Source organism: Onychostoma macrolepis, chromosome 08 (genome assembly GCF_012432095.1).
Source record: "Onychostoma macrolepis isolate SWU-2019 chromosome 08, ASM1243209v1, whole genome shotgun sequence".
In the NCBI taxonomy this organism is placed as follows: domain Eukaryota; kingdom Metazoa; phylum Chordata; class Actinopteri; order Cypriniformes; family Cyprinidae; genus Onychostoma; species Onychostoma macrolepis.
In genome coordinates this window covers 6,133,062-6,154,804 of record NC_081162.1, presented here as the reverse complement: position 1 = coordinate 6,154,804, position 21,743 = coordinate 6,133,062, and the positions used below count along the sequence as shown (strand labels likewise).

Here is a 21,743-nt window from a genome sequence, read left to right as displayed (position 1 = left end):
GTCCAAAAACAATGTCCTGTCATACAACCAGGTTAGGACTGGGGTTATAGACTTGCACAACATACTTATAAGCCATCATTCCCTTTTATTTGGATAGAAAATTGGACATAGGACTATTTTTTTTTTTTTTTTTGCTTTGACCTACAAAAGATAAACTTTTAAAACCACAAAATAAACCTTTGTCCTGTGGCTTAGAGGAACATTACCACCATGTAACAACTTCAAGTTATGAATCCACACTGCAGCCTCAAACGCATTCAAACCAACGTCACCGTCTCTCACATTTGTAGGCCGGAAATCAGAAGTATAAAGATTTGAAGAGAGCATTCTGAGTAGTGGTCTGTGAATGGAAAAACAACAGTTGGAAATGTCAATTACAAGAGCACCAGGAAGCCCCAGGTAGGTCCTGATAAAACCTGCAGGACAGATTAAACATTTGAACAAGAAGGGGCTCTATAAGAGTAATATGGATTGTTCCAGAAAACACAGTGTGTGTTTAATGACACCGCTCTAATGGGAGTGTGCCACCGGCTCTATAAGCGTTACATTTCCTTGATGTCTTAAGAATAATTGTGTCTTAATGCGGTTGTTTATAGGACTTAACAGAATGGTGTCTGTTATACATTATATACTTGTTGTGAGATTGTATGCTTTCAATCTGTAAAACACCAAGTCTGAGTTGTGAAAATGCATAACTTTGCCAGTTTTGAAGCCATCCATTATTCTTGGTATAAATGACTTAGCTGTCATAAAATCAACCATTAAAGCCAACCATTAAAAAAATAAATTATGTTTGCACACAGTGCTTTTAAAGTATACAGTTCACTGAACCCATTATTGATATCTGTTACATAACTGTCAGTTTGATTATTCCTCTCAAACAACATATACTTTTCAAAACATTTCATTCAAATCAAATAATTATTGACCACATCCCAAAACACACACACATACACACACACACACATCAAAAAAATATGTATAGTCGGTTTTAAAATGTTTCCTGAAACATTTGGAGAGCAAGATGCAGTCTTTCGAGCAACATTAATTTGAGCTCTAAGGAGTTTTTATTATCCAGTGACGTCTGACCTTTTTCTCTGAGGACCTCAGCCCCTGTTAAAGGGGATAGTTCATCCCAAAATGTAAATTTATACAACCTAATGTTGTTCCAAACTAGTATGACTGTCTTTGTTCTCTGGAACACAAATGAAGATATATATTTTTTTGTTTTATTTGAATGTTGGGAACCAAACAGTTTCAGTTTGACTTCCACTGAATACAATGGAAGTGAATGCGAACCAAAACTGGTTGGTTAGCAACACTGTTCAAATTATAAATTGTTCATGTTTCTCAAAAGAAAGAAATGCATAAGAAATGCAACGTGAGGGTGAGTATAACATGACGGAATTTTCATTTTTGGATGGAATATCTGTTTAATAACTCAAAATGCATAAATTAACATTGAAGCATGGATGACACTTGACATTTCTTAATTTTATGAGAATTGGTATTAAATAGATAGGCTATCAACTTCAGCATGTTCCAAAAATCACAAGTCAAATCAAAGAGCTCAGGCATGAAAGAAAAAAAAAAAAAAAAAAATATATATATATATATACAAACTATTAGTTTCATTGTATTTTTCAAAATGTGTCCTTACTAGTGTCAAACGTGAACACTATTTTTGACAACAATTTTTTTTTTTACAGAACATTGTGTGATACATGTGATCGAGGGCAGCAGTTTCAGTGTGGGTTTTAATTAGGAAAAAAGATTTTGAAGGGAATATAATTGGGCCATTTTGAAATGATTATTATTATTTATAGCATATCGGTCTCTTGAACCCCACACATTATGGAAGTGGTCAATGTCAACAGACTGACCGAGTCCATGTGCGAAGGAGCGCTCGATATCTGAAGGCACCTCCTTCTTGCGCCTCAGGTTTGGTTGATAAACCTCAGCTCCTCAAACCACCAGTTACTCCTGCACAGAAGAGAACAGTGCATCTGAGAGCGCCGTGTCGAGCTACAGTCACGGAGACGGGATTTGCGCCTGTCACACACGGTAAGATGCGCCTGAGCAGAGTTTCACAAATGCGTGTTAATGAAGGGAACTTACCGAAACATTTAGCGTCTTCGTTTCATGGTAAAGGATCTTTATATTCTGGCATTATGAATTCAGCCTCGCTCATTCCTCGATGCAGAGACTCTGAAAGGTTTTACACACTTTTCTAAGTCGTATATGACGTTGGAGACTCCGATCGGGTCATTTATCAGTCCTGTCAGTGATCTTATGGTTAAAATAATCGTTGCTGCATTTCTATTCTATTCTATTCTATTCTGTTCTGTTCTGTTCTGTTCTGTTCTATTCTTCTGTGTTAGTTTATTCTGTTATTTTCTATATTGACAAATTATATTATATTAGGCTGTTTTCCTGTTCTTTTGTTGACCTATTCTATTCTATTCTGTTCTATTCTATTCTATTCTATTCTATTCTATTCTATTCTATTCTATTCTGTTCTGTTCTATTCTATTCTATTCTATTCTATTCTATTCTATTCTGTTCTATTCTATTATATTCTCTTCTGTTGGCTTATTCTGTTCTTTTCTATATTGACAAATTCTATTATATTAGGCTGTTTTCCTGTTCTTTTGTTGACCTATTCTATTCTATTCTATTCTATTCTATTCTATTCTATTGGCTTATTCTGTTATTTTCTATATTGACAAATTATATTATGTTATGCTATTGTCCTGTTGTAGTGTTGACATATTCTATTCTATTCTATTCTATTCTATTCTATTCTATTCTATTCTATTCTATTCTTCTGTGTTGGTTTGTTGTGTTATTTTCTATATTGACTAATTCTGTTATGTTATGCTGTTGTCCTGTTCTTTTGTTGACCTATTCTATTCTATTTTACTCTTCTGTGTTGGTTTATTCTGTTATTTTCTATATTGGTAAATTCTAGTATGTTGTCCTGTTCTTTTGTTGTTCTCTTCAATTCTATTCTCCTGATTTTCTGTTGTATTTTGTTTATCTTAATGACATCTCTTAGTGAGTGTGTGTATGTGTGTTGCAAGACAGATGAAGTTGTCTTTAGGACTACCAGTACATTTAATCATAAACTTTAATAAACAACATTTATTTGTGCATGCTTGTTCATCATAGTTCAGATATGCTTATTAGTGATATAAACAAAGTATGCTGAAAAAAAATGAATTTGATTTGCTTAATTACTACATAACCTCATTCTCATTCAAGACAGCAAAGAAAACTTGAATCTCCGTACACCAGGATTAGCTACAGTCACATAGCCATTACTCATGCTTTCACATTTATTATGATGGAAATATGTAAATATCTTTTCATCTCAAGCTAATGGCTCTTTCAGTAAGAGCCAGCCTCTTAACACAAGTGCTCTGCTCTGAGAAAATAAAAATAAAAAATACCTCAACGAGTGAATACTCAAAGTAATTTCCACCATGTGAATATTATAAGTGCTAGATATTCATAACCGGTTTGCTGTCCTCATTATAATTGGGCTGTATTTCCCTTCAGAGCTGTTTCTAACTTCACAAGTCCCTAACAACCCAAGGTATCAAAGACAGACACAAACACTGAGGCATCAAAAGCTTTGATTCTCATGCACTGTCTTCACACTTGCTGGAGAAATGGGCAAGTGCTGCTTCACACTCAACTCTACTCATTATCACCCGCCAAAAACATGACAACTAAAGATACCTGTTACATAAGAGGCATGCAGTTATAAATAGTGCATGAGCAGCACCACAGGTGCACAATCAGGTGCAAAAAAAGGCACAAATGTAAGCTATACATATGTTTTGTGATGTTTTGAATGCAGATCAGATCAACTGTATTGGTATGAGCCCTCACAAACAAAATGTTTCAGTAAAACAGATGCCAAGATATATTTTCTCATTCTGTGTTGTTACTGTGATCTTATAGTCTCAGAGCATCTTAAAAATAAGCATTAGTATTTGTATGTCCTTGATCGCATACTTTGCACTCTTCCTTTTTGAATTCTGCATTTGATGCCAGATTTGTTTTCTGGTCCCTTTTGACTTAGAATAACTCGTTTGAAAATCTGTATTTAAATAGTCTTTGAGTTTTGCTTCTGAGGTGTGGAATGGTTTAACTCAAGTCTTTGTTCCCTGATAATTAGGTTTTTCATTACTGCTAAACAGTTCATCTGACTTGACATGTGATACAGTTCAATTTGACTTGATGGTTGAACTTAATTGCTTGAAGATTGGCAAGATAAGTATTGGTTGTGTGGAGAGGCAGTATTAGCTGTCGTATGTATGGTTTTAGTATCAACATAAGGTCTGTTAGCCTTCTTGCTACTACTCTCTGTTAAAATGTGTAAAAGATGGTGTAGAAGTCTGAAAGTGAGATGGCTGATAGAGTGCAGGTGTAGCATGAGCCACCTTTCATCTTTGACACATTCAGTTGATGGCTGCCTCTCTGATCTAAAACTAGCTTGTTTCTCTCGCTATACCGGTGAAGTAAGATCTGAGAAGAGGGAGTACGGCATGAACTTTTCAGATGAAGTTCCTTTGGGGGATCAAGTGTCTTTAAGAAAAAACTGAAGTGAGATTTTGAGATGTGTCACTTACATAACCTTCATTTGCTTCTAATTTGATTTAGTGCTTTTTGTTGCAAACGATATTACCAGTGTCTGACAAGTGAAGTAATTGAAGCTGAACTGAAAAAGTGACATAAATTTCAGAATCTCTCAGTATTTGCCATGTCCCTGATTTAAGAATGACCCCAAAACATCTTGTGCTTTAATGCAGGGGATTTCAATCCAGATAGTCCATGGAAAATTTAGAGAAAAGCATTTTAAACAAAAAACAAAACAAAAAAGTAAAAATAAACAGATAATAAAAAGATAACATGAATAAATATATATAAATATGAATAAACAAATACATTTAATTAAAATAAAATAATAAGTTAATACATTAGATTATAAATAAATAATCAATAAATATCTAAATAAAAATGATTAATTTAAATAAATACCATTTAATTTAATTAATATACATTTGATTAAAGAAATTGATAGAAGTAAATATTTACTTATGTATTAAATAAATACTAAGTAAATAAATAAAAACAACAACAGCAACAATAATAATAATGAATCAAATAATAAATAAATGAATAAATGTGAATACATTTTGATTTAAATAAATACATGTAACAGTACTATTGTACATTTTGTGACAAATTACATTATTTGACCAATTTTATTTTGCACATATTTATTTTTCATAATATTAATCCCTCGCATGAGGATGATCATATTTAGGAGTCCATGGCAAAAGATCAAAACCCCCTGCTTTAACGGAAGCAAGAACAGCTGACCGTCACAGAATTACTTATTAAATGACCTAGAAATAGTGCATTAGCGATGTAAGTAGTGCAGAATCTTTAATAGTGTACAGTCTTAAAAATAAAGGTGCTTCAAAAGGTTCTTCAAGCGATGCCACAGAAGAACCATTTTTGGTTCCACAAAGAACCATTCAGTCAAAGGTTCTTTAAAGAATCATCTCTTCCTTACCTTTTTATAATCTGAAGAACCTTCTTCTTCTTCAGACGTTAAAGGTTCTTTATGGAACCATTTAGACAAAAAGGTTCTTCTATGGCATCGTGAAGCACCTTTATTTTTAAGAGTGTATTTATTTAATATATATATATATTGTATTTATTATGTTTGATCAATTTGTTATTAATTTGACTTACTTATTCATTGTAATTATTTAGTAACATTTTTAATTTTAATTAAATTATTTAATAAAAGTTTACTTTCCTTTTATTATACATTTATATCTTCATTTGAACTTTTTTTTTGTTTTAAATTGGTCCTAAACCTCTCCAGGATCTAAAGGACAAAATCCCAGATGTTCAAAGCGGTGTCAGATTTTTGAACCCCACTGTTTAGTAAAACTCATGCTGTTTTTCTTCTCAATTAATGCTCAGCATGTACAGAGACATGTTTAAAACGTGCTGTATTTGAATGCAAATCATGATTTTTCCCCTTTAGATTATGAAACCTCTAATGAATGTCTGTCCACACTCCACACCACGCTACTGTTCATTAACTTTAATAAAACATGCATGTTTACGGGATGTCGTCATTTGACTGTAGCGCTGTAGGATGTGCCACATCTGACAACTATCAAAGCAAAAGCTCATCTTGAACCCCCCTCCCGCTATCACAGGGAGTGTTCGCCCCCGTGGCGATCTCTGTTATAAATATAGCCGTTCTTTGCGTTATGCATGCTAATGCGCAGGTTTCTGAAGCTCAAGTGTCACAGAGCGATGGCAAAACCGGCACGTTGTGGCATGTTTTCCGATGCTGAAATAATAGGCAATGTCACTTTTCTCTCCAAACACACACCAGGTACTATACTATCACATTACAGAAAAAAGCAATTGCTTGTGGCAACTTACATTGCGTTTCAGCATTACTTAATTTTGCCTTCATAGCTATGAACTCACGAAGCACCTCTTAAAAATTCATACCTGCACTTCTGGCAAAACAGAAGTCTATGGTCAACAGGGACCTGCAGTTTCAGCTGGTCTCAGCTACTGCGCCAGTAAAGTACAAATGAGCTCAGAGCCCTGCTAGAAATTCATCTTAAGGAAGTTTTTTGGAGCATGGCAGCTAGTTTCTAACAATCAACTCTATAATACCAGGAGAGATTCATTGGCATTTCCATTCATTTAAATGGCAAAGTATGAGCGAAGAATCTGCATTCTTTTTCAGACATTTTTAAGCTCAAGGCTTCATTCATTTGATCAAAAGTACAGTAAAACACTAATACTGTGTCATATTGTTGCAATTTAAATTAACTGTTTTCTATTTCAATATATGTTAATATGTCATTTATTCCTGTGATGAAAAGCTGAATTTTCAGCATCATTACTCCAGTCTTCAGTGTCACATGATCCTTCAGAAATCATTCTGATATGATTTGCTGCTCAAGAAACATTTCTTATTATCATCAATATTGAAAACAGCTGCTTAACACTTTTGTAGAAACCATAATGGACTTGCAGTGAGCTTCATGATGCTCTTCTGTTTTCAAACAGGACAGCTCGCTAATTTCCAGTTATGTATATTTTCCATGTGAAGGAGTCACCTGGTTGACTAAATGGCACTTAAAATGAGCGTCTGCAAGAAGACTTAAAATTAAAAAATCCAGACATTTTTAGGGACGAGAAGAAATATTCTGAGGAATAATATCAGAACAATCCTTTATTTTTCTATATTTTTACCTTTATATCACTGTCTTTTCTTTGACAATCATTTCATAGTAATTTACGTGTTTATGCCAAAATTCTTAATTAATTTTCATAATAAAAGTGCTTTCATTGCATTACACGGTTTACGATTAATTAAATATGTTTAACATCATTGTATTTCTTTTTTTAATAATACTCTAATACTGAAGGTTTTAAATTTAATGCATCTATTCATCATTTGAATACATCTTTACTAAATAAAAGTTAGTTAATTTTAACTTACTGACCCCAAACTTTTATATAATGTTATTTATTTATTTATTTATTTATTTTTATTTGGTCACAGCTAATTTTTAATTGCCATCAAATGGTCAAACCAGATTATGTTAACTGAACAATACTTTTTTTTTCCCCCCTCTACAATCTATTCCATCCAGAATATATATCTATATACATAATGTGTTTTATTATGATTAATTAGTAGTCTTTTTGGCCTTAGGTTTTTTTTTTTTTGCAACATATGGTTGTTCAGGTCTTTGTTACAGCATCTACCGATAGCAGCTAGAGCAAATAACCACCTAGGTCTAGAAGCCAACATTTTGGGCTTACAATACTTCCATGTTTACAGGTGCTTGAATTAAGGCATCAGCACGTCTGGGCTTGTCAGAACTCTCTGTCCCGCCATGTTGTCTATTTGAGAATGGAGGAGTCATAGAGACTGAATTGAGAGCTCTGTGGGGAAGATGTTGTTGAGATTTTAACCTTTGTGTGCAACCAGTGGTGCATCATGCGCTCTTTGTCTCAGATATTGAACAGAGCATCTCTGCTTCATTGCAACACACTCTCACGCAGGAGGAGATTCATTGGCAGAGTCTAGCCTCCTAATTGAAAACAATCAGAGTCCTTTAGAGAGGGCCGGTTAGAGATGCGGGATTGAGGAGGCAATAATGAGCTTTATTACCACTTATCTGCTGTATGTGAGGCACATCTGGGCTGAGACTCTGTGATTGATTTACTGTCACTTGTAAGTTAACTGCAATAACCCTGCGGGATCTATATTAATTACACTGAAGCTAGTTATTTCTATTTAGATGAATGTCTCCATAAAGAGGATGATGGTATTTTTCTTAAAGGGAAAGATGAAAATTGCATCATTAATTCACCCTCATGTTGTTTCAAATCTATTTTACATTATTTTCCTGTGGAACCCAAAAGGTGAATATTTGAAGAATCTTCAAGCTGTTCATTTCCATATTACAACAGTTTATAGCAGGGTTCCTCAAATCTTTCCCTGGAGGGTCAATCTGCTGCAGAGTTTAGCTCCAACCCTGATCAAACTCACCTACCTGTGATTTTCTAATGATCTTGAAGACTCTGATTAGCATGCTCAGGTGTGTTTGATTAGGGTTAGAGCTAAACTCTGCAGGAGTGGGCAAGATTTGAGGATGCCTGGTTTATGTTGACCGTGTCAATGCTAAAACATCGCCCTCTTCTGAGGTCCATCTGATTAACAATGGCAGATAGATGAAAGAAAGTTCTTCCTCTGCTTTCTTGTTTTTTATTACAAAGATACCCTTTTCACTTTGTATAAATATCAGAAAATGTTTCTCAATGCCAAAGAAATGTAGTGCATCGTTCTACCTAGTCAATAGAATATTAAATAAACAGTTAGGCTACGCTAAGCTATTAGGCTAAGCTGTTAGCTTGTTAACCCATGTGAAAAAAAGTGTTTCATTGTATGGAATGTACACTTGTAGTGCACTTGAATGATTATGTTTCTTAAAACACTTAAGTACACTTTTTAAAAGTTCACTTTGTAATAATATTAAATTAAATGTTTTACTTTAAAGTACATTTAAATCATTATTCTTAATAATCTGTTGTCATGTTTTAAAGTAGTACGCATTTTGACGTGCTGAGTTGAATAACATACTAAAGCACGTGAAATTCTCTCCAAATAATGTGTTACTCAATATTACACATTTAAAGTTTATACACTTTAAATGTAGGCTACTGAATTACAACTTAATCATTAATAAATGTGCAATTACAATTATATTTAAAAACATGACATGTGTCTCAATAGAAATTACATAAATATGTGTTTTAGTTTATCATAAATGTTTGTCAGTACATACAGCAGTACATTTTAACCATATTTCAAAGACAATAGAAGTAATTATGAAATCACATGTACTTAAAGCCTACTTAAGTGAGTGAAAAAAACACTCTAAAGTTCAACTAATTGAATTTTTCTATTAATGTAAACTTATAATACACTTTAATAGTAAATAACATGTAATTTTACAATTAAATTGCACTTAAGTGTCTTCTTTTTAAAGTATATTATTTAAATTATAAGTACTCTTTTTAAATGTATGCTGAAGTGTACTTTTTTGTTATAAGGGAACTGAAGGATGAAAACACAAAGAAAGGGAAATGTTTCACTTTACCATTTTTAGGTTCTGTATTTTTTTGTGGCATAATGTAAAACATAATAATTCAATAGTTAATATTGTGATTAAGAATAAGCACACTGTAAAGTGATTTTGTATCATTTTCTAATCAGGCACTGAATAGAGGTCACATAAAAAGTCTCGATAAAAAAGTTGCATTGGGGTCCAAAGCCGATATGACTTGATAGAGAGAGAGGAATCTTGCACAACACTGGCCTTACTCATGTGGATTAAATTAAAAAGAAAAAAAAAAAAAAACCTTCAGCATTTTCAAAATGACAGTTTACAATCATAAATTAATTTAAATGCATATAATCTAATGAATTATTCATTAATGGCAATCACAGCCATTATTGTCATGATGATTATGTAATCTCTCAGGCTTTATGCAATAATTGCATCTGGCGTCTGCTGTTAAATGTCATTTGGCTGTTTGAATGCAGAATTACACTCTACATTCCTTATTCCTCTCCTGTCGAAGTCTTGGGAGGCTCAATCGGTTCAATCAGGGATGTTTCCCTGATTAAGTCACTTTCTCCAGTAAGGTGTCTCATTTGTAATTTCAGGTTTTAAAGACTGTTAACGAGTGTGACCTTTTTTCCAGCAGCCCATGCAGTGTAGAGTAGATTCGGAGGAGGATTGGGATTCGACAGAGCCATTATATTTGAAATTCCATTTGGTGCTGAAATTGCGCACTTTACTTTTAGCTCATTAATTGCTATAACTATTCATATTGCTTAAGGAATTATTAACTGCAATGTATTGGCTCATCATTTTCTTAGCCAAAAGAGAGACGGGCGGAGGCCAAAGTGAAAGGATTTATTCTTATATGTAGCTGAATGTATTTTAGCTGTAAGTCTCATGCGGGTTTGAGGAAATGAGACGGGTTTAAAGCAGCAGGATTCTGCTCATAATTAGATTCTCACCCGTTGTTAAACCTTACTGGGTTATTCATCCACTGCCAGTGTGCTTACATGCAGGCTCAGTAGCTATTACTGCAAAGCCAGAGCGCTTTAAGAAATCAAGAAGCATCAGTGGATGGAGAAAATTTGTGAGACAGATGGAAAGAAGGAGGGCGAGTAAGTGCTGCTTTAATTATCAGGTTCTGTGCTCAAATTATTTTATAGACAAGTATGAGTTTCCCATTGTTGGATATATATGCCTTTGCCTTGTGCCTTTGGTGCAACAAGTGTGTTGCGCAGTGGCACGATGGTGTTGTGGGGCTCAAACAAGAAACCTTCAACGTACCAGCAGCACTGAGCTTTAGCCACTTAGCCTGCAGTTCCATAACAGTTTCATAACACCATTGTATAACATCATGTAAGTCTGTTCCAATTCTGAGTCAGTTACTGGGTTAAGATATTTTGTACAATACCAGTTATTATTTTCATTTAGTTGATTATTTCTATGTTCTGTATACGTATTACAGTGTAGTCACCTTCTTTGGGAAATAAATATTTTTGATTCATATTAATATTTTAAACAAAACCTCAAATATAATTTGAGAAAAACAAAACATAAATACAAATAAGAATTATTTTTTTTAAATTGGTCCAAAGTATATATATTTTTCAGTGGATAGATGGACGGATGGAGAGATTTACTAAGATATTAATTACGTTTTCTAGTAATAATGACTATAGGTCTTCTAGATTGACTAAATTTTTGGATGCTATGCTCATTTTACAGCTGTTGCCTTGATAGCAGGGTGGTAAAATGAAAATTAAAAAGACATCATGCCATCTGGATTCATGCCATAACATGTTTACAGTTAACACTGTCACACTTCCACATATCATTTCCCTTGAGAACTGTAGCTTTTGCATTATCGTAAATACTTCCAAAAACATGTAACACCAACCAAACGTTAAAGCAACAGCGGCAGCTAAATGGGCAGGTTACGTCATTTGTGAAGTCAAGCATACTAGCATTACAAACATATTCGTTTGAGTATAATCATGTTGTTATTTGCATTGTGTTAGAGGTACACACTGTCTGCTATTATTACAATGTTGATGTTTTTCTTATAAATATACACTCATCAGGCTACATCACTGCTGATGCATTAAAAATTCATGATGCAAACTGCAATCGGAGTTAAAATGTATGATGCATTTGTTGCCTGGGTGATGCATTTGCCTTTTTTGGGGCGTTAGTTAGATTGTCCAAAAAAGAGATTTATTAGAGAATGTTTCATAATTCACTGCTTTGGTGTTGGATGTGCTGAATACAAAGAGGGAGATGAAGAGAATGTATTCAAGTAATGAAATGACTAAAGTCGAAAAGAGCAGAACAAAAGAAATATCAAAGAACAGAACAAGGCGCTTCAGTCTGTCACTGTCCTATTTTTCTAATAAGGGTATTTTTGTGAACAAAGAGATTGCTTTACTTTTAATGTAGATCACTTGAAAAGGTCTGTATTTTGTTCTGGTTTCTAACAAAATGCTTCATGTTTTTATGTGACTGTATAAGCGTCAGGGTGGGTAAAAGATATCTTTGATTGGATGGACCAAGTGTAGACTTATGGAAGCCCATTTCTGCCACTAAATAAAAAAAAAATTCAAATGGTTATCGCAAGTCAGATTTTTTTTTCCTCAAAATTGTGAGATATAAACTTATAAAGTCCAGTTCTGAATGAAAAAAACACTTTTGCGACTGCGAGTTCACATCTAACAACTTTTATTTCTCAGAATTGCGTGATAAATATCAAGCAATTCTGATTTTATAGCTTGCAAGTTTGAATTACGCAATTCCGAGAAAAAGAAAAGAAAATTGTTTAGATAAAAGGCTGCAATTACCTTTTTAATTTTTTATTCAGTGGTGGAAATTGGCTTCCATATAGTGTGACCGTCACAAAATGACCACACATTTAACTTAAATTGGAGTTTCTATGAATGCACTCTCATACACATACACAGACTCTTTACTGACAAGAGTTTGAGGTTGTAATTTGTTTATTATGATTACTAGTTGTATAGTGAAATGAATGAAATACCTGTTGTCTTTGTGCAGTATTGTCAGTTCCACAGCCTGAAAAACTCAGATGGGGAAACAGTGGCAGGAATACTTTTTTCCACTAAGTTTGAGTATGTACCAATGCTTAATGGAGAATGGGTGTTTCAGGGATAATGCGGCAGAGTTGCTCCTGTTATATTTTCCTGTTCATTGCATTGTAAATTATTCTTTTTATTGCATAAGAGAGTAGATTGTTAATTCTGAATGATATGATCAAAGGTTTCTTCTACACTTGATGTTTATGGGAAAATGTTGAATGTTGTATGTGAATTTGTCCCTCCCCATAGGGTAACGGTGCTGGCTGTCTTTGTTTAATGGAGTTAGTTTGTATTTGTTACTGCAGTGAGAGTTCTTTTCTGTATATTTTTGATATTTTTGGATGAGAATTTTTCCCTTTCTTGCCTATTTTTGAGTATCAGATAATTCATGTTTTTCAAGTTTGAATAAATATTAATTTATATGAAACTTTTTGTATTCTCATACTGCCTCTGTTTAATTTGGTCATCCTTTTTTTTATTGTTTTGGTGCCCATTATTGGGTTACCATCACATATAGACTATTACACTTTTATGCGTTTTGGAACAACAGTTTTTTTGTGTGTGAGTGTGTTTTTTAACTTACGGTAAGCATTATATTTTTTGGAAGCTGTGTTCAAAATATCTTGAGGGAGTATGTGTCCCAGTTTGAATGGGCATGATGTTTCTGAGCGGGAGGGGTGGGGGTTGGGTTCATATTGTTGTCATGTTTTGCAGCTTCGGTTTTTTCCTCTGATCTTGATAGCTATTTTTTATTGTTCTGTCCTCAGGTCTCCCAGATCAACAGTTCTGCACTATGCAAGAAAACAAGATGAGACAACTTCGGAACTAAAAGAAAATTGGTGTTGGGAAGGAGCAGCCTTACGCTGGACAATTCCACTTCATTTCCTCGCCTCCCTGGAGAATAAGCCAGACAGAGCGGTCATCATTCATTTCAAGAGATACTACAGCAACTGACGGCAATGGAGCGGTCTCATCTGAACAACAGCTCCGGCTCTTGGTTATTGGAGGATCCCGTCTGTCCAACCTCCCTAAGCAGCACCACTTTCCTCATCGTAGCATACAGCACCATGTTAGCAGTGGGCCTGGTGGGCAACACTTGCCTGGTTTTAGTCATCACACGACAAAAGGAGATGCGCAATGTGACCAACATCTTCATCGTCAATCTCTCATGCTCTGATATCCTTGTTTGCTTGGTGTGTTTACCGGTCACCATTATCTACACCCTTATGGATCGATGGATTTTGGGCGAGGCTTTGTGTAAGGTGACGCCGTTCGTTCAGTGTATGTCTGTAACGGTTTCAATATTCTCCATGGTTCTCATTGCCTTGGAAAGGCACCAGCTTATCATCCATCCCACCGGTTGGAAACCAGTCGTCAGACACTCCTACCTGGCTGTCGCGGTTATCTGGATCGTAGCATGTTTTATCTCCCTTCCGTTCCTGTCTTTCAACATCCTCACAAACTCACCCTTCCACAACCTCAGTCTTCCCTTCAACCCCTTCAGCGATCACTTCATCTGCATTGAACAATGGCCATCTGAGGGCAATCGGCTCACTTATACCACAACGCTGCTGCTGTGCCAGTACTGCTTACCATTGGCGCTCATTCTCGTCTTTTATTTCCGCATATTTTTGCGTCTGAGTCGCCGTAAAGACATAGTCGAAAGGGCTCGAGGTGGGCGGCAGAAGAAGACCAAAGGCTCAAAGCGAGTCAACGCTATGCTAGCCTCGATTGTAGCAGCATTCGCCCTCTGTTGGCTGCCACTGAATGTTTTCAACACGATTTTTGACTGGAACCACGAAGCAATTCCAGTCTGCCAGCACGACGCCATTTTCTCGGCATGTCACCTCACCGCCATGGCATCGACCTGTGTGAACCCAGTGATCTATGGGTTCCTAAACAATAACTTCCAGAAGGAGCTTAAATCATTGCTTTCCAGGTGCCGCTGCTGGGGTCCGCCCGAGAGTTACGAGAGTTTTCCTTTGTCCACTGTCAGTACAGGCATTACTAAGGGGTCTATCCTGAGCAATGGCTCTGCTAGCACCTATCAACCACACAAGAAACACAGTTTGGAACAGAAAGAGAGCATTTAAATGTGTCGGAAGTACTATAAGGCAATGCACCTACCTACATTTCAAGCATTCAGAGGTGGCTCGAGAGCACCGCCAGTCAATCAGTGCAAGATTCGTGACTGAATTTGAGGTTTGGACAGACAAAATCTGTGACATTCCAAGTTCTCGTTGCTAAAAGATGTCCACTTGTCTTCTTTAAACACAGAAATGGACTGAAACATATTAAGGAAAGGCTTATTGTAGCTGGGCTCTGCAGAGGAGAACCATGTAATGAGAAATATCATTGCAAATTGCGTTGCTATTTTAACCACTGCTAAAATGACTGTGGCCAATTAAACATGCTGGTTTTGTGGTCATTATATGGTGAGTTCTCAATGGCACAGAAAGCCATTTTTGCCAATTAGAGCAAGGTTCTCTCTGAGAGACATTATAATCAAATACTGAGCGGAGGAGGCCTTTTCTTGTCATAGTCTTTTTCCAAGTTATGCCTATGGAAGGAATAAGTGACTTGGTAACAAAAAAAAAAAAAAGAAGAAGAAATGGACTACTTTGGTTCTTTTCACTATTAAAGTAATAGTTCGCCTAAAAATAAGCATTCTGTCATCATAACTCATGTTCTTCCAAACCTGTGACTTTCTTTCTGCCATGGAACACAAAAGCACCATAAATTATCACAAAACTGCATATGACTTGTGTGCTTTATTCCAAGTCTTCTGAAATAGCCTTGACATGGAATTCGTGTCATTTTTAACTGAAAATCTTCCTGCAGTAAGCTTTTAATTACTTGGTATGAATCAGTGAATTGATTGAATTGAACTGCAAATGGATCAATCAGACTGCCATTTTGATCAACTGATTCATTGTAAACATCTGACTCAAAAATAATGATTCAGTCTCAAATGAACATAGTATGGCTTCAAAAAACATGAAATATAGCACATGACTCATATAGACTACTTTTAGCATTTTGTCATTCTTTTTGAAGTTTGAAAGCTTTGGTTGCTATTTGTTGTAATTGCATGGAAAAGACCAACCTTTTGTGTTTCACCAAGAAAAGAAAGTTATACCAATTTGGAACGACGTGAAGGTGAGTATATTATTGTTAAATATTTCTTTAAAGGAAGTTACAGAACTAGCAAAAACATATTTAATGATTATATGTAATAGTTATTATACAACATTATAAGCACATTCTGTCATTGATTAGTAGTAGAATGTCTGCTATTTCAAACTGGTATGTACAATAATTTACACATTTTGTTGCTCTGTGTGACAGGTGTAATTTGTTTTACTGATCTAAATGTTAGTCAATATAAACACACTGTGTCCTTCGCGGAGTGGCTTTATTTGCCAAAGCTATCCAAGTGAATTATAGATTCAGTTCTTCATTTGCACTTTCACTGGACTGCATGTTGTAAGTAGCATTTGTAAAAAAAAAATATATATATATATGTTTATGTGGTCAAAACATAATTTAGTTATTAGAATAATAACACTTTGAAACACTTTGCAAATGTCAGATGTTTATTAACTTGTATGAAATGATCAGTCAACTTAATTTGAAGTTTCTGATCTAGTATTCCCATCACTGATTTAGTATTAAGTTAGATTATGTTTCCACTTAATTAAGTATACTCTTGTGAACAAGAAGTGTGCTTAATTGTATTGAATGTGAGCTTGCAGTGTTCTTAAAATATTCAGAGTATACTAAAAAACTGTACTTGCAGATAATATGTTACTGATGAAATAAAAACCACTTAAGTGTACTTAAAAAGAGTTCACTTTCATGACTATATTTCTTAATGCACTTAAATACACTTGTAAAAAGTGCATTCTGTAAAAATATTCCAATTTAAAAGTTCATTTTAAATATTGTTTTACATTTTTTTTTTGCACATTTTGATGTGTTCACTAACATAATAAAGCACATAAAGTACTTGTCTATAATTTTAAAGGTAGTGTTATTAAATGTTATATTTCAAGTTTGTATATTTTAAATGTTCTAAATTGCAAGTTCATTGTTACTAATATATAATTACAAATATATTACATACAAGTTTCTGTAGGGATGACATTAAAGTATGTTTCAATTATGAAATTACATATAAAGATATGTTTAAGTCCTACTTAAAAGTACTTTTATAAATAATTGCATTTAATATAAATATTATTTAATTGCAATGACCATGCAATTAACTTAAGTACACATTCAGTTCACGCTTAAGTATATGGTTTTAAAATATTATTCCTGTTCTTATAGCTGTATGTTAAAGTGTACTTCTTTTTAACAAGGGTATACTTCAACATCAATCATTATACACATAAATATCTTGCCATCCTTATGTTTCTTTACTTTTTTCTTGTGGCATGTTTGTTAAAACAATGTACAGGGTTATGTGTCACTGTACATCCACTGTCCCAACTGACAAACTCATTTTTGCAGTTCTCCTCATAATCTGTATTTTGGTGACATAATGCCACATAAGCTACTAAAAAGTAGTTTGCTGTGAAGGTTTTGCGAAAGGACACATAAAAGACACAACAAATACATGACAAACACGACACCCTATGGCACAAACTCATGCAATGAAGGCTATGAAGTTACAGGTCCACGTAAGTGCATCATTTAAGACAGGGCCTGAGTTCTCACTGATAATATATAGCTTGATATTAATTGATTATTTTACAGTTAAATCCTCAGACTGCTGACACACTGCTCTTCTGATTTATTAAGCAATGCACTCGTCAAAACATAGCACTGATAGCACATTGACTATATAGCGTTTGTTCACTCCTGACACTGTATAGCTGTAAGTTTATTCTTATTGACTGAATTGATTTTGTTTTGCTGAAATGGTCCATGATGGTTTTAGGGCCTGACTGAATGGGGAAATTTATGTTTTAACTATACAAGCTTGAGTTTCCCAAAAGCAGGTTGCATCGAGAGTGAAAGGCATTAATGTGTTGCCATAAAAAACATCGTAGCCATTCACCTGGAAAAGTTAAACATTCAGACACCATTTACAAAGATATTTATGGTGTGATACAGTGTATTTCAGAAGCGTCGGTAGTTCTCCTCTCTCTGTTTTTCACATATTGGAGGGCCAGTTATTGACTGGACAGCCTGCTATGTGGAAAAGCTATATTCCAGCAATACACCTTTAGAAAATTGCTTTGAGGTATTTATGTGAATCAATACTTTTTTCTCATTTTCTTTTCTATTTTGCTGGCCACAATGAGTGGAGTGTGCCTGAGGTCAGCTGGCTGTTTAGCATAAAGCTGATATCTGGACTGCTCGCAATAAAGCATTTACAATAGACCTTCCATAAATACACATAAAGTCACATATGGCAAATTTCCATTCATGAGGCTGAAATATACAGTATAAAATCGCTGTTTACAAACCCAGTGAAGTATTTGAAAAATCTCCTGGACACATTGCAGCTCCCAACACTATATAAATTATACACAAATGTACTGTTGATTATGTTATTGAGCATTCACATGTAAATCTTTATAATTTGCTGTTCAGGACAAATGAATGTGCCATACAGAAATTAGTGTCATCATTTATTTACTGTATATATTTCAGAACTATTTAATATACTCGACTTGATTTATTGTCTTAGTAGTTTGTACATGACCCAGAATCAATGAAAGACTAAATTATTTGACTCATTATAGACTCATAAGAAGAACCAAGAATTATGAGTATCACCATTTTCTAGTTAAGAAAATGTAATTAAAATACTACTTTAAATGCTTTGTTTTGTGAAGAATTCAGATGGCCATCTAATAAAGGATCAGCAGAAATATCCTCAACAGTGTAGTCATTTGTACATTATTCATCATGTCATTGGATATTTGGTAATGATGTACATATAAAGTGGACCAAAGTTTATGTTGAACTTATGTTGATGTTTTTGCTCAATTCATGAATGTACTTTCATGTATATTAAAATGTTAATCCTCCATCTGTTGCACTTCTTTTGTGTTTCTTAGTGCTTGATACTAATTTTGAGACATTTCTGAGAGTTTTAAGATATAGTCGATGCCTAAATTAACTTATATGCTTTAAGTTATGATGTGTGCAGTTAAGGTTGTTTTACAATAAGCTCTGCTTCTGACTGTTTTGTACAGATTTGCCTCAAATAGAGATGCACAGAAACAGACAGCTGAGAGAAAGAATCACCATCATACATTGTTTTCCTCCATGTTGTATTTAATGGAGGTCGTGTTAACGGATGTTAAGCCAAATTCAATTTTATCACACACAATAAACTAGATGACTGAAACTCAGGGCAGAGTCCAGAGATTATAGTCCAGATATAGTATTGAACTTCTCTGCCATTATGACTGAATACACAATGTTAAAAGGTTTAATCAGTCTGAAGCATATTCTTCAGGTATAGCAACATTTATATGTACTGGTTTCATTGAAGTCAAGGAAATGGTTTAATACGACCAAATAAACCCAACAGGCTAAACAAGTCATTCAATGCTTTACTAAAAGGAAAATAATGCTGGAGTTCTCAAAAACGTGATCAAATGACCAGAACACTGACTTGCTGAAGATTATATTATAATTGAGCATGTTCTTAAATGTTGCTATATCAATAAGTATTTGCATATGGTGACATACAGTATTTGTCATTTCACTGTTCATATATCAATATCATTAGGGGGCTTTTGCCCAAAATGTGGGGTAAATGCTCCCCTCTAATTACATGATTAATCAAAACATACAAACTCAAATTATGTTCATCAAATATTTTGGGTCCATATATTTTTTTTAGGTCACTAAATTCCTATACATTCCATTTGTGTATTCAGAAGTATATGGGAAACTATGTATTACTGTAAAATTATTAGACATCCCTTGTGTAAAAGAACCTTTAGCATACTTTTCAATAGAGTACTTATAATGGAGATAATATACTTTAGTAAAAGAATATACTAAATTGATAGTTTTTTGTACAGGTTTCATTTAATTTAAATTTATTTTTAATGTGTAGTTTTAGTTTAAATTTATATTAAATGCAATGAATTAAACTTGAGTGTTTTATTTTGACCCACTTAAGAATATCTTCATATGTAATTTCATAATTACTATTGCAGTAATATCTGTACTGCTGCAATTATTGCCACATTTATGGTCATAATTTATTATTCCAGTAATATTATACTATCTGCAAGTACAGTTTTTAAAAAATATACTTTTAAGGCTTTAAGTACACTAAATACATGCATATTCAATACAATTAAGCACACTTCTTTTTCTGCCCTTAGCACACTAAAGCCCTGTTAACACTATAAATATAACTTTTACTACGGTTACACCTATTGTTTACACTACTCCGGCGTTTTTGAGGACGAAAATGGAGACTTTTGAAAACGCTGCAGACCCCGTTTATATTTGAAAACTCCGGGGTTGCGTTTCAGTGTAAACGGGGCCTAAGGGCAATCATGCTGATTCACACTGATAGATGGCAGTGCAGTGTCTAATGCCATTGTAGATGTCAACTCTTTTGACTAAAATTAAAGCAATATAATTACTAAAAGAACAGCATGAGGACACAAATGAGACATCAGCTGAGGTATAAATGTGCTTTATGAACAGCGTCTACATCAGGTCATGTATATCAGGCAAGGCAGACAGAAATAAACAGAAAAGACTCACACACAACATATCTTTCTCTTCCATGTGTTCTTTGCTTTGAATAAAATGTTAATTACCTCTTGCAGACACATAATAGGTCTTATCAGGATGTAGCATGTTGTGCCACAGCAGTCTAACTTCACTTCTAATAAGTGTGAATAGAACCTTGGGTATTTCCTGCTATAATTCAGACAAATAATCCGACAGCTTCATGAAAAAAAATGAAGAAAGTGACTTGACAGGACACAGACAGAAGAATGAGCTGTATTAATGAGCCTCTGTCACTTTAATTTTCTTTCTCCATCCACCAGTCCATACCTAAAATAAGGTCTGTTTTCCCACCTTGTGCTGTTTTTCTCTCCTTCTACCGCCCTTCTTTGTTCCAATCTCCCTTTTTGCCTTAGGATTCAGTTCTCACCTGTCTTAAATGAGCAAACCTGCACTCAGAAATTCATGCCTTATTCATAGGATGTCGAACAAGTCTTGAGTTTTGTATCCATATACGGTGTATTGGCATTATTATACAGCACCAGAACAGACGCTCTGGGGTTAAGGCAGGATAAAAGAACACAGACGAGCACATTGTGTATACATTTTTATCACCGATGTTAAATATTTTTTAGTGCAAGACATGAATGTGACTTCACAAGAATCCTGGATAACCTCACGTAAACACAGTCTGGAACATTTGAGATATTTAATCATCATTCTGTTTTGAACACCTTTGCTGGGAGGAAGGAAACAGTAATGGAAACTTCATGTATTTAACTATCACCAATCCTGATCCCTCCCTGACCCACCTGAGTAATTAGATCACATCTGTCGTTTTGTGTACTTGTATAGAAATATTACACCACAACAATAAATAGAAAACTAAATGGATTCCCTGAAATGCCCTCGAATGTATTTAATTACAGCTGAGATCCAGCACCTGCTCTAACCTAAAGCAATTACAATGGATGGCAGTTGCATAAATACAAATAAAAGCATACGTTTATGGAAGCTGAGAACTGATGTGTTCAGAGAGAAGTGAAATATTTTCTCTGTGTTGTGAAATGTTCTGTAGAAGCACTAAATTTATAATGTGAGCTTGCACCATGTCTGAGCTTTGCCTTTTGTGTGTCTTTTTTCAAACACAAGGAGCATGTTAAATGTGATCTTTCTGAAACAAATAGAATAAAATATACATCATCATTTGCTAAATGTAAGTTTCAGACATGTAAAT

At 34.4% G+C, this 21,743-nt stretch overlaps 1 protein-coding gene across 1 annotated transcript; it reads left to right on the top strand.

Moving 5' to 3' along the window:
• The first annotated feature begins 1,787 nt into the window (after positions 1-1,787).
• Positions 1,788-18,831, top strand: npy8br (neuropeptide Y receptor Y8b). Its single transcript, XM_058784965.1, has 2 exons — positions 1,788-2,064; positions 13,555-18,831. The coding sequence occupies exon 2, from the start codon at positions 13,747-13,749 to the stop codon at positions 14,878-14,880; it is 1,134 nt and encodes a 377-aa protein (XP_058640948.1). The 5' UTR covers positions 1,788-2,064; positions 13,555-13,746; the 3' UTR covers positions 14,881-18,831.
• The last annotated feature ends 2,912 nt before the right edge of the window (positions 18,832-21,743 follow it).